The sequence below is a fragment of the Astyanax mexicanus genome, chromosome 20 (assembly GCF_023375975.1).
Source record: "Astyanax mexicanus isolate ESR-SI-001 chromosome 20, AstMex3_surface, whole genome shotgun sequence".
NCBI lineage: Eukaryota > Metazoa > Chordata > Actinopteri > Characiformes > Acestrorhamphidae > Astyanax > Astyanax mexicanus.
Window position 1 is genome coordinate 31,718,415 of NC_064427.1, and position 14,332 is coordinate 31,732,746.

At 37.5% G+C, this 14,332-nt stretch overlaps 1 protein-coding gene across 30 annotated transcripts in view; it reads left to right on the plus strand.

Annotated features, from left to right (window-relative positions):
* The window catches only part of dlg2 (discs, large homolog 2 (Drosophila)), a 440,002-nt gene extending 427,939 nt beyond the window's left edge, over positions 1-12,063 (plus strand). For 22 of the 30 annotated variants that reach the window (XM_049468833.1, XM_049468837.1, XM_049468835.1 and 19 more), the window contains 7 exons: positions 4,227-4,277; positions 4,444-4,545; positions 5,243-5,266; positions 6,789-6,961; positions 7,972-8,081; positions 8,188-8,279; positions 9,043-12,063. In XM_049468833.1, the coding sequence (XP_049324790.1) occupies positions 4,227-4,277; positions 4,444-4,545; positions 5,243-5,266; positions 6,789-6,961; positions 7,972-8,081; positions 8,188-8,279; positions 9,043-9,149 (659 nt within the window). In that variant the 3' untranslated portion in view covers positions 9,150-12,063. The remainder of the gene's footprint in view (positions 1-4,226; positions 4,278-4,443; positions 4,546-5,242; positions 5,267-6,788; positions 6,962-7,971; positions 8,082-8,187; positions 8,280-9,042) is intronic. The other 8 variants (XM_049468840.1, XM_049468834.1, XM_049468845.1 and 5 more) reach the window with 1 other exon arrangement.
* The last annotated feature ends 2,269 nt before the right edge of the window (positions 12,064-14,332 follow it).

Consider the following 14,332-nt stretch of genomic DNA (forward strand, 5'->3'; position numbering starts at 1 on the left):
AGCATAATCTCTCTTGCACGAAGCTTCTTCAGTCTTCACCTTCTAAAATTAACTCCTCTGGTTCTTTCCTTCCTGTTTCAACTGCATATTGAGAGAATTAAAATATCTGCACAGTCTTCATATCAGGGTCAAGCAGAGTGATTAAGAACCACAGGGAGTCCAGTGGAGACATTTAGGGCTAGAAAAATATATTCAGTTTACTTTATTAAATTCGTTTTTTTAATCAGATATTATTGCACTATATATCATAACTTTAAATGCCAGTTATGAACTAGAAATATGAGAAATATGGTCACCTTAAAAACTTCTGATATTTGCTTTTAAAAACTCTGAGTGTCCTTTTATTACACGCTGAACGATTCAGTGTGTGTGTATGTGTGTTGGCTCTGGGAGGCTCTGGGACTTTTCTGTCAGATTCCATCATTCTATCAGCTTTCTCTGAGGCTGAGCTGGGAGGCAGGCAGTGAGACAGGAGAGTCAATACAAAAGTGAGGAAGGCAAGCAGCAGGATAGAGTGACAGGGCAGGCAGCTTGGAGGTTTGAATATGCATTTATATATATTATAAATGTTTATTAAAACATTTATAGGCTTAATACTGTAACCTGTAGGTAACACTTTGCTGTGGATAGGGCAGGGACAATATACCAGTATTGCGATATATCATATTGTTTTGATAACGATATGTGGCGTTAAATATTGTGAAACTGATATTCCTACCGGTACTGATACTTCTGAAATTTGCTTATTAAGGAGTATTTTATCCTGTTCATTAAAACAGACACCATGGCGTGTCATAGAGAATTGCCTTGCAGTGTATTGAGTATCACAGAACCAAATGTTCCAGAATGATCTAGAATACCTGCTCTTCCATCATCCTGCCTGTTACAGACAATAAATGTATCTTTGTTCAGTGGTTGATGTGCGAAGGCTGTCTTTAAGAAAAAACATGCCAAAGAACCAAATTCAAGTTGCTGTCAAAGTTGCTATTCAACCTTTTATATTTCCAGACTTAAGCATTAACATGTTTAGATGCTTCTTATTTTCATTTTTGCTTTATAATAAATTTGGTTTAGTGCTTATACCATCTTTCAGACACACCCCTAAAGCCAGGTTCACACTTCACGATTTTTTGAGTCGTCAGTTGTTCTGCTGTTCACACTTTTTAGCTTTTTAAGTAAAATACATTATTCTACTTTCTAATATTAAAAAAATATGCAGATGTCAGCAGGGCCAGGACAACAAGAGACAAGAGCTAATTAGAAAACAGGTTTATTATAAATACAGATCCCAAAGGGATTGGTGTGCACAGTACAGCAAGTAAACAATAGGGCAGCAATAAATAGCAACATGCCAGAAAGTAGTGAGCCAAAGCCAGGGTCGGTACACGGTAAGACAAGCAGGTTAAACAGGAATGAAGCAAGGTCGGTAACAAAAAACACGTCATAACAGAGCTAGAGAACTAATTAATACTCAGCGAGAAACAAAAGAGGGATATTTATACAGGTGCAAACAGGTGTGGGAAATGTGTAATCAGAAGGTGGGCGAGGCTGAACGCTGCAGAGACACGTGTTCAGCCGAGTCATCGAAGTCCATGGACTGAGATTGCTGGGAAATGGAGTCTTTGGGGGGGACAGTTGTCATGAATAAGCAGATTGACAGCGTCAGGACTGACATCAAACCAAGTAGTTCATTATTATTTTTTTATTTAAAGTTTTAGCTTTTAGCTCTGTTTGCCCCCATTCATAGAGGACTCACTCACAGACTCACTCTAAAGTTTAATAGTCATTTCATGATATAACAGGGGGGGACAGAGAGTGAACAGACTCTCCATTAACAGCTCTGGTGTGTTTTGGACCTGTGGTTCTCTCTTTCTGCGATCCCATTGGCTGTATGTAGCTGCTGCTCCTGACTCCCAGTTGCTGACTGAGCCAGATATTAAACATGTTAAATTTTTTTGGGGCGTCTGAGACTGGTCAGCGATCAGTTGGTGACGGCTCGTCATGCGTCTTTCAGTAGTTCACACTATGCAACTGAGCAAACGCAGAGAGATCCCTGATCTGCCTCCGAGCAGTGTTTATGTCGGCTTTCAACAAAAAACTGTCAGCGACTAAAAAACTGGTTCAAAATCATGTAGTGTGAACCTGGCATAAGACACTAGGCTGTGGCACGCTGAATAATCTTTTGCCAAATAATTAGTCCCCTATAAAATCGTTCTTTTTTTTTTCTTTTTTTTTTGCACATTCTGATTTGTAGGGTTTTTATGCATTTTAGGCATCAGTTCCTTGATTTCTTCCAGGTTCTACACATTACAGAAATTTAAAGGATCCTAGATCATTACACATAACTGTTTTGGAATCAACGCAAATTAATAATTGTAGAAGTTAAGTAGCTATTGTTCCTCTATTTAACAAATGAGCCTAATAATCAGATTCAAGCTGACACTGATTAGTGCAGAACATTTGAGATTTTCAGTAATCAAGGCTGTGATCAAGGCGTTTACATGAACTTGAAAATCAGCTAGTGGGATAATAGCTCAAATAACTCAAGCCTCGTTTTTATCCCATCAAACCACAATATGAACATACATGAGTTTAAAGATGAAGATTTTAATCCTTCAATTTCAGCATCACTTCTTGCTGTTCGCTTATTTATGGTCTGTATTCACTGAAAAATCTGATCTAATATGCTTTTAATTCTCAATAACTGCAGAAATCTGTTTATAATTTCTAATCTAACACACCTGGTCTAGGTAATAAAGTGTCACTCAGGCGTATAACTATAATCATACATAGAAGATGATTATTAACTAATCTACAGAATAATCTACAGTATTTGAGTCTGCAAATGTATTGCTCCTCACCAGGCATAACAAGTACAAAATACGAGTCTTCTGGTCTTCTCCATGCCCAGAACACTCCAGAAAACAGTGCTGCTCTGAACCTGTGCCCTCCTTAATCAGATGAAGTGATCTGATTAGCACCACCGCTGTGGGTGGACTCCAGTTTCATTAGCGATTATGTAACACTGTTATTCATTGTATTCCTCCAGAGCTCTGCGTTCAACTCTCTAATCTGCACAATGGTTGCTAACCCAATCCTGATGCTGTTTTGCTGTGCAGTGTCCTTGTGTATGAGTGCATAATGATATTACATGCTCAGTAACCTATTTACACACCTACTAAAGCTCACTTCACACAGAGAACGTACTCTGACAAAGGGCACGGCAGATACGGCTGCTTCCTCACTCTTCTACTTTTTTTTAAACACATACACATGCTTGTTTATTACCTTGTCAGGATGTAGTTCATACATATGTGCATTATCTTTTACATATAAACACTATATCGACATCACCCTTTGGTGTGATTAGGGGAAAGAGCAAGGCCTTACTTACCCAGAGAAAGCAAGGCCAACTGTGCTCTCTCGGGGCCCCGGCAACTGATGGCCGACCAGCTGCATGACCAGGATTCGAAACAGCAATCGCCCAATATTCCAATCTACATAGTGAATTGGTCATAGTTGCTGATGAATCCAAAAATACTTCTGAAATAGTTCCAAATCAATGCATTATATTGTTTATCACTTCATTCTTGAAAAATTGACTAAACTATAAACAATAACAGTCCACCTTGTGTGTGCTGTTCATAGCAATTTATTATACATTATACATTTATTATAATTTTTTTGTTACTAAATAATAAAAATAGTAAAAAATAATGAAATTATTAATATGTCCAGTGATTCCAAACTTTTGAGTGGCCAACAAACTGTTGATCTGTTTCCCAGACTCAGATTAAGGCTAATTATATTGTGTTATATTATTATAGTATAAAGCTTAGTCTTGGACTGCACAGCATTTTGAATGGAGATTTTCCATTGAAAGGAATAAAAAAATCTATTTAGACAAAGACTTATGTCTGGGGGAAACTGGCCTTTATATTTAATAAACATTTTTAATCCTAGTAACCAAAAAACAAAACTTTAGCTTTAATATACTTTCAGTTTTAATTTTAGGGGAAAAAAGTATAATAATTTTACACATTGTGTACATTTTTTACACATTTTTTCTTGACATAATTTTATTGTACGTAATTTCAGTTTTCCTGTGTTTTCTACATAAGCTATTAAATAAATGCACGTGCACAAACACAGCCTATGATTAATGGCAGAGCTTTTACTCTTTTTTTGAATTATTGAATTTTTGTGTTCTCTCCTTCTCTCTCCAGGGAGTCAAGAGGATCTGATCCTGTCTTACGAGCCTGTGATTCGGCAAGAGAGTAAGCACTGACCTTTATTCACCTGCTGTGCAAAACTCACCACCGTGCCAATACCCACCAGCAGCATTAAACAAGAGCTGATGTAAAAGATGTTTTTAATTTGTGGTTTTATTGCTTAAGCTCAGTGGCTCACCACAGCCTTGTTCTTCTTTTCCGGTGCAAACAGTTAGCTACGCCAGACCTGTTATTATTCTGGGGCCCATGAAGGACAGGATCAATGATGACCTCATCTCTGAATTCCCCGATAAGTTCGGCTCATGTGTGCCACGTAAGTGTGCTCAGATTTTTCTTTTATGAGAAAATCGTGGTCTGTTCATGTTTTTTGTTTATGTCTATTTGTTTGTTGATCAGTATAGATTAATATAGATTCATTAGAAAATATATTTATATATATTATATGGCTGGTAGTATCATTTCAGGCCCAGTTATTCAGTAGATTAGTACTGTCAGTTAAGCTAGTGAACTATAAGCCTCTCTGTTGATGGCATTAATGATAAGCTTGGTGGGATACCAATGTAGGTGTGTATCTGTTTCCTGTCCTCGCTGTTCTCAGCTGCTCCATTTCTGTTCTGTTCACTCGTGCTGTGTTTGTCTTTCTCATTGTGACCTCATTTTATTGAAGCTACTGAAGCTTTGATTAGCTTAAAGCTCTGCTGATGAACTAACAGGCAGCAATAGTGTGTTCTAATTGTACGGGTGAATCACAATGCATTTTTACATTTTACCAATTGCATTACAATCCTATTACTTCTAAGCAACATATCATTACAGAACACTATGATTCATATCTATTATGCTTGCATATTATATAATTTCCTGGTTTTAGTTGAGGTCGATGCTTGTGGTTTGGTTACAGTTTGTTTATTTTTTCTCCTCAGTTTTATCACCTGTTGTGTGCTGTTTTTTTGTCCTTTGCATGCTTTTGTTTTAATCATTGTTGTTCGTTTTTTAACATCGTTTGAAAGCGGATAACAGTTCAGGGCAAACCGGTAAGTGAGAAATGAAGGCATCAATAAACAGGAAGTTTATTGATGCTTGTATAGCATAGGTTTTTATCACCCTCCTTTCAGAGTGTTGTTCCCACGTAGGTGTACAAATATAGATTCTAGCTTGAGTCTAGTGCATTTCCCCTACTGAAAATAATGACCAGCATCAAACATGTTAGTTTTAATAGTGGTGCTGTTCATTTAGTTACACACTTTTGATATGATTATATGTCAGATAAAATCCAATTTATTTATTTATTTATTTATTTAGTGCTTTTTGCAAAAGCAGCTTTACAGAAATATGGTAGAAGTACAGATAATTAGATAAAACAATGAACATAAACAATAAATATAGAACCCCAAGAAAAAACTCAAAACCTCAAACCTGGGAGGAACCGGTGCTCTGTGTTCAATTATAGGGCTAATATATAAGAGAGAACCCATCCTCCTCTGGTCAGACAACTTATAAATGAGTGTTACATAGGTCTAATACACTGCCTGGCCAAAAAATAAAAAAAGGTCACACACTCAAATATTTTGTTGGCCCGCCTTCAGCTTTGATTGCAGCACGTATTCACTGTGACATTGTTTCGATAAGCTTCTGCAATGTCACAATATTTATTTCAATCCAGTGTTGCATTAATGTTTCACCAAGATCTTGCAGCAGCATTGATGATAGGAGAGTCTGACCACTGCACAAAGCAGTTCTTCTCCATCCAGCACATCCCAAAGATTCTCAATGAGGTTAAGGTCTGGACTCTGTGGTGAACAATCCATGTGTAAAAATGATCTTGTGCTCCCTAGTCAGCTGACCTTATACTTTGAGCACATACTGTTGCTGAACCTAGACCTGACCAACTGCAGCATCAAGCCCAGACCATTTGTTTAGTTAGATCCAGGTGGCGAGTCTTGTTTTTTTTGGCCAGGCAGTGCATACCATACAATGAAAAACAAGTATCTCAATTTTTGCAAAATATTTGTTTACTACATCATTTGAACAGACTAATAGAAATGTACTAAAATTTATTGACGAACAGACTAATAGAAATACTTCAAAATGACTTGAAATAAACTCTTTTTTTACATTGACTTCCATTAAAGGTTTTGAAGTTTTTTGCTCTCTCCTGTAAAACTGCCCCAGCAACAGTGGAAGTGAGAGTTCCTGTAAACTTTGATGTAATTGGTAGTGGAGAGTGAGACTGTATTACTTACAGTTCCCTCCAAAACTATTGAAATAGTTTGGCTGATCCCTTTATTTCTGCTGTAGACTGAAACCATTTGGGTTTTACATTAAAAGATAATAAAGAAACAAAAGAAGAACATTTCAGCTTTTATTTCCATGCATTCAAATCAGGATCTAACACATATAAATTCAAAATTTAAAACCCTTTATCTGAATCCACCCATTGTTCTTGTAAGCAAAAGTATTCGAACATTGGGGTTCTATATAATAAGTATATGTTAAATGTAATATGTTAAATTCTAAAATGTATAATCTGAACCTCTTTTGTCTTTCATAATTTAGATACCACAAGAGCAAAGCGGGACTACGAAGTGGACGGGCGAGATTATCACTTTGTAACCTCGCGAGAGCAGATGGAGAAGGACATCCAAGAGCACAAGTTCATCGAGGCCGGACAGTACAACGACAACCTGTACGGAACCAGCGTCCAGTCAGTCAAATACGTGGCTGAAAGGGTGAGTATATAAAAAGAGAGCAATGGAGAGATGCATCCAGATTTGGATGTATTTGTCTCGCAATGTGGACGACTCCTCAGTCCTGCTTTTAAGGTCAATGTAATTATAAAATAATCGTCATAAAAATTATTATTTATATATTTAGTATTTAATCATATAACATGAATTATGATTTATTATGCTTATTGTGCCACGGGATATGAACTAATAAGGTCATCTTTGTTGACTTTTAGGGTGTGTTTATACTTATACTTTGGTTCATACTTTGTCAGCTTTGATCAGAACGAGCTTTAAATATCTAAAGTGTGTTTAAAAATCACTGTTTAAATATTTTAATTTTTTTTTATCACAAGATACACTGATGAATGAATGAAGTTAAACTTATATAGCGCCTTTCTAGAAACCCAAGGACGCTTTACAATTTACACGTTTTACACACAAGCACATTACACATCGACACTCATCCACACACCGGTGAGAAGCGGCAGCCAATAGTGTGCAGCGTACTCTCAACCGGAAACGACTGTCCACCTGGAGGACAGCATCAGGCACTACAGCATTTACCCAGGACAGAGTGCCAATCTATATCTGGGCACAGTCATACATACATACAGACATTTACACACACACATACACACCAGATCAATTTAGAGTATTCTATTTTTTGGGCAATTTAGAGTATCCAATTTAGCGGATCTCCATGTTTTTGGATTGTGGGAGGAAACTGGAGTCCCCGGAGGAAACCCACTCAGACACGGGGAGAACATGGAAACTCCACCCAGATAGGGACCCCAGTGAACCCAAGAACCCAGTGCTGGGAGGCAAACGTGCTAACCACTAAGCCACCGTGCCGTACTATACTATTCTTGATTGTTCTGGACCAAGGGATCCAAACTATGAATGGATGAACAATGAACACACTTTTAATTGCAATTCTCCTGAGCTATTATATATATTAAACACATTTCTTTCTTTCTTTTTTTGCTTTTTTTTTTTTTTTGCTTTTGCAGGGGAAGCACTGCATACTTGACGTATCTGGAAACGCCATAAAACGACTACAAGTAGCACAACTCTACCCTATTGCCATCTTTATAAAGCCTAGATCCATTGAATCTTTAATGTAAGCCAGTCTAATTTTTCTCTCATGCGTGTTTTACACATTTTACACCCATTTGGCTCGTACCGCAAGCTCACAAATCTGTTTCTTTTTCTCTTTTCGTTTGCAGGGAGATGAACAAGAGGTTGACGGAGGAGCAGGCCAAGAAGACGTTCGACCGTGCCATGAAGCTGGAGCAGGAGTTCGGGGAGTACTTCACAGGTAACTGTCTCGCCTGCCGAAACCATTCAGCCGGAGGAGAAAGAGGAGCTACACCTGCCATGCTTTTCAGACAGTTTGCTGGAGAACACCTCATCTGCATCTACTGTACGAGTTTCCTATTAACATACAAATGGCCTCAGGGGTTAACCTGGAGCAGGCTGTTGTTCTGCGCTGAGATCGAGCGAGCCACTGCGCTTAACCAAGGCTCACATGACCACATGGCTCATGAATTATGGATCAGTGCAGACTCAGAGCAGTGTACTTACAGTAAGGTCATCTATGGACAACCTCAGCACCTAATGATTAATGAGCACTCAGAACTGGGGAGGCAGGTGTGCGCTCAGCAGCGAAGATAACGAGGCGGTGTGTTGCTCGGAGACGCTGTTTAGTGCTGAATATTTTTAATGAAGGAAAATGCCTTTTTAATAGAAAGGATTTGTACAAAGAACACACTCTCGCACTCTATTAATCTCCAAGATCCCAGTTGGCAGGTAAAATGCATAATCTCCTGTTTGCGCCTTAATTACACGAGTACGTCATATAAAGGCAGGGAAGATGTGACATACACTGCTTAATAAAAGTGTCTAATGGCCCATTAAACCCTCGCAGCGAAAGTTAGCTATTTAGCTATTGTGAGGGTGTGCTATCTCTTGCGGTGGAAGGTTAATAAAAGCCTGTGGAATAATAATGAAACAATAATGCGCATATGAGTGATCTAATGAAACTCTTTTATTGTTTCTTTTCTCCCTTCTTTGCCTTGTAGCGTTGGTGCAAGCAGACACATTGGAGGACATTTACACTCAATGTAAGATGGTGATAGAGGAGCAGTCTGGACCTTATATCTGGATTCCCTCCAAAGAGAAGCTATAAGGAATATACTGCCCTGCCAGGGACCTTGGACTGCAAGAAAAAAAAACAACAAAAAAGAACAAAAAAAACAACAACAAAAATACAACAAAAACAACACATAGGCATAATTTGTAACATATGATAAATTATTATGGTAATGTTTATTGTTGATAATTATAGTGAAGACTCTTTTATTTTTTCGTTTTGTTTTATTGTTTGTTTGTTTATGTCTGTTTTGTTTTTCACTTTCAATATGAATGTTCCTGAATGTACACCACAAAGTGTTGGAAACATTTTTGGCCTCGATAAAAAGGACTGTTTGTATATTTATTGGTTTAGTAGTTTTACGAATCGAGAAAATAATCCATCCAGCGCGTTGAGGAACTTCAGCTTGTTTCCGTTCGCGGCTCATTTTCGGCTGGAATTTTCCGACAGGGAAGGACGGAGCGCGCAGGTCAGGACACCGCAAGATGGAGGAGTTTTACACCGCCGCAGCCTCCCAGAGGAAATCGTCCTAACGATATCAGCTTGCCCTGCCCCTGCAGGTCTGCGTTTCCCTCCCTCCCTCTCTCTCTCTCTCTCTCTTTCGCTCTCTCTTTTTCACTCCACAGCGCTCCACATCTCACCCGCTCTGGGATCTATGCACTTCCCCTCGTCACACTCCATCTCTCTCCTATTATTCAGACATTGCTTTCGTATTTATTATTTTTTTCCCCCTCATCACCATTTCCCCGCGCCATTCGAGCGTCTCCTTAAAGATTTCTAGTTTGAAATTGTTAAACTGTACATGTAGCTACGTTTCTAAAACAGAACTTTCAGAACAAGTCAACAGATGCTTTAATTAGTGTAAACTGTAAAAGGGATACAACTGGGTATAGGAAATATGACACTATATTTTGCTATTTATATTGATAGAGGGCACAACAGCACAGAAATATTTATAAAGATAATGTATAACTTTGTTTAAAAAAAACTACTTTTGGAAAAAAAAAACTGATTTTACTGCTGTAAGATATAGTCTTGTGGTAGATGTAGTACCGGCGCACCGGTGGGGATGTTGTGTTTCCTGTGGCCCCTGGTTTTCAGCAAGGGAATGCCTGTGTCTGATCTGTGTGTTTTTGAGTGAATGAATGAATGTGTGTTTCAGTGTGAGTGTGTGTGCGCGTGTGGTAGGGAATGCAGTGTGGTGACCAATACATTTTTCTGTAATCTGACATCTGAGCCAGATTTATAGTGTCTAGACTGAACCCAGTTCTCAAAGCGAATTCTTATACAGGGTTGATTGGAGTTGAATCCAGATCAAAGATGCCCAAATACTTTGTCTTCAGAAGGGAAAAGGCCAAAAAGACAAAACAATACACAATATACTTAGAAAAGTATATTCTAAACTACATTTAAAAGTAAAAAATATCTTACATTACACTACATCTTGATGCTTTTTTTATGTACATTTTAAATGCATTATACAAAGAAAATCAGTAAATTAAACTTACCAAATCCTTAAAAATGGTTCTTCCAGGGTTCTTTGGTAAATACAGTGCTTATTTTAATGCTATTTAGTTCTAAACCATTATGTTTCTGGTTATAATTTTTTATTTTTTCCTTTACAGATAAGGAAACATTCATGTTGGTTCTTTAAGCCATTTTGGGCAGCCTTGATCTAGATCCCCCCCCAAATCATTACTGCCTTCCTTCCCAACAGGATAAGAACCCCCATACAGAATGCTGTTACTGTTATATAATAATAAATCAAATTTAAATTAGAATTTAATGTAACGCACCAACTTTTGGAATTTAGTTTAATTAAGTGTCATCAAATACTGGGCCCAAAGCCACTCAAAAATGTGTAACCGCCTTCTAACACAAGTAGACCCCTCACATTTTTGTAAATATTTTATTATATCTTTTCATGGGGCAACACTGATGATACAACAGTTTGATACAGTGTAAAGTAGTCAGTGTTCAGCTACAATATAACAGTGTAAACTTGCTGTGCCCTTAAAATAATTCAACATACAGCTGTTGACGTTTACATAAATGTAAGAGGTGAGTTCACTTTTGTGAGAAACTGTTAAAATGCTAAAAAATAAAGGAGCTTTAAATGGTTCCTTGAGCGATGCCATAGAAGAACCACATTTTTTAATCTTTAAATGGGTGAAGAACCATCCTTTACATCAACTTTAAAATTAGAAATGAGTCTCTTTAGTCTCCTAAAAAAATTCTACACACTCACATCTTCTTTAAAAACACCTAAAGTGGTTCTTCTTTAATGGAATCAATCAAAGAACCATTTGTATTACACTTACATTTTAAAAAGTGTGCAGAAATGAGATAAGATCTAAATCTAAGCAGGCTGAGGTCATGAAGCTGGCCCGTTACGCTGCTTACAAGGTTTTTTGTTTTTGTTTTTGGTTTTTTTCCCTGACATACTTACACACATGCACACACACACAAACCTGTTTACAATGCATGCATGCACTGCATAAATCTCTGCGAACTGAATCATGCTGTGTAAGTAGCTTGCTTCCCCATACATACGCCCTGTATTTTTTTTTATCTACACGCAATGAAGACATGAGTACATTCCCACAGCTGACGTTTATAAGAACTGCGAAAGCACTAATTCCAGGAAACTGTAGTACTGAGTTCATTGTGAGAGAAGTGTGTGTGGGGCAAGAGGCCTGCTGACGTATTGGTCACCACCACTTGCCTTAAAAAAAAAGAAACAAGTGTGTTTTTTTAACGCTCTGTCTTCCCACTTTTGTGGATGTCATCTTCTCGGTGGATGACTGAGGACGTGAGGATGGTGAGAGAATGCTATTGTGTAACGTTATTATCCTCGGAAGACAAAGATCCGTAAGCATGGCATACACTGGAAAATGGGATGCAATGAATTTCTGTGCTTTTTCCACATGAATAAAATATATCGACACAATTTTGTCCTTCAGTTTATTTAATACTGGCAGTAATCGTGTTGGTGTAGCACATCAGCGCTGTCAGGTGAAAACTTTGCGTCTTCCAAAAAACTAAGAAATTTTAGTGGAAGTGAACATTGAATTTTTTTTTTTTTTTTTGCATTTGTTCACTTTGTAAACATATTCCTTGAAAACATACAGCTCTGAAAAACGTTAAGAGACCACTTCAGTTTCTCAATCAGTTTCTCTGATTTTGCTATTTATAGGTTTATGTTTAAGTACAATGAACACTGTTTATTCAATAAACTACGAACAAAATTTCTCCCAAATTCCAAATAAAAATATTTTCATTTAGAGCATTTATTTGCAGAAAATGAGAAATGGCTGAAATAACAAAAAAGACGCTAAAGTTTTGAGAGTTCAAAAATCAATATTTGGTGGAATAATCCTGTTTTTTAATCACAGTTTTTAATGCATCTTGGCATCATGTTCTCCTCCACCAGTCTTACACACTGCTTTTGGATAACTTTATGCCTTTACTCCTGGTGCAAAAATACAAGCACTTCAGCTTGGTTTGATGGCTTGTGATCATCCGTCTTCCTCTTGATTATATTCCAGAGGTGTGCAATTTGGTAAAATCAAAGAAACTCATCATTTTAAAGTTATCTCTATTTTTTTGAGTTAGGTGTTGAGTTAGGTGGTTCCTCAACTGTATTGTCCTATGACCCTGTGTCCTATTCTCAGTAACCAATTGGTCATATGCATGCAACTGCAGCTTTTTCGATTGCAATTTGCAAGTTTGTCAAGGAATTGAAATATAAAATGAATTATTTCCACCATTTCCCCCCAGGTTTTTCCTTCCCAGAGTTTGGAAGGATACATCAGTTGGGTCCTTAAAATGGTTCCAAACATAAGCTGTATAAGACGGGTCCTTTATTTTGGGACAGTCTTTTCTATACAACGCAGTCGGGAAATGCTGTTAACTTAAGCCACAATCTAAGCTTTGGTGTGCAGCTATTGTTTATACGAGACTTTTTAAATTTTGTATGTTAAAAGATTATAAATGTTTATGTATATTTGTTCCTTTCATCAAAATTTATATTTGGACATAATTGAATTTGGTGGTGCTGTTTTCCCTTGCGTCATATTTCTGCATAGAATTATGGATAACAAAGGTCATGGAAAATACAACAGTTGTGTCCTCGAAATCGCTCTGAACATCGGCTGCTTTTCTCAGCCGTTTAGGAAGAGTTCTTCACTTTAGAACTGCCTTCTATGAAGACAGCAGCTGAGAAATGCAGCCCTGCTACATAATAACTACAGCCTAGTATTATTTGATACAGACATCGATATGTTCATACATAATAAGAGCATAAACAAACCTTTCATCCATTTATCATGAAACTTGGATACAGAATTAAACAGACCTCCTAGTTTATGTTTAAAAAAAAAGTGCTGTGGTCTTGGGTTCAATTCCCTATCTGGGTCTGCATTGGTTTCCTCCCACAGACCAAAAATATTAAGATTAAGTTAATTGGATACATAAATATACATTAAAAAAAAAAGGTAAGAAATGGGTAAAGTGAGGATACAAAGTTTTGACAAGACAGCGAAGATATATTCATGTGTAAAAAATTGTATACACACTGAAACTTCAATGTACCACCTTTTCCAGATCATTTACATTATTAAGTTAATTTTAAGCTTTTTAAAAGCTAAATGCCATGACCATTTTTCTTCCAAAGATATTTAATTCCAAGTAATTTTTTTTTCTGACTCCCCCAAGCCCCTCACCATTAGTGTGCATGTTATATGTAGCATATCAATCCTACAAGTATCAATTGCTGATGTGTTTATGGCCTAAACAGTTTACAGTAAATATATACTTTTTGAGCCACATTTTGGCCACAGTAAAGTCGTGCTGAAGCATGTGCTTAAGATGCAGCAGCCAACACAGCTGACTTTGGGTTCAGTCGACACAGGCCTTACGGTATGACTACTGTATCCCCTTCCATTAGAACATCTCACCTTAAAATTCGCTTAGCTCAATAAGTTTAGGCTGATTTCATGCTTGGCGTGTTCAGAAGACCTCATCACCTTCCAGATTGTGTGCACTGGAGCGACTGGAGAGGGTCCCTGCAGCGTTATGGTGCTCCCTGTACAATAAAGTCCACTTCGAAAATGATCAGCGTACTAAAAATGACCTGAAATGCAATTGTATTTTCTCTCAGGGTTGCCACATAGGGCGCAAGAACAGAAAACCACACCCGAGTCAGAGGACAACAGCTG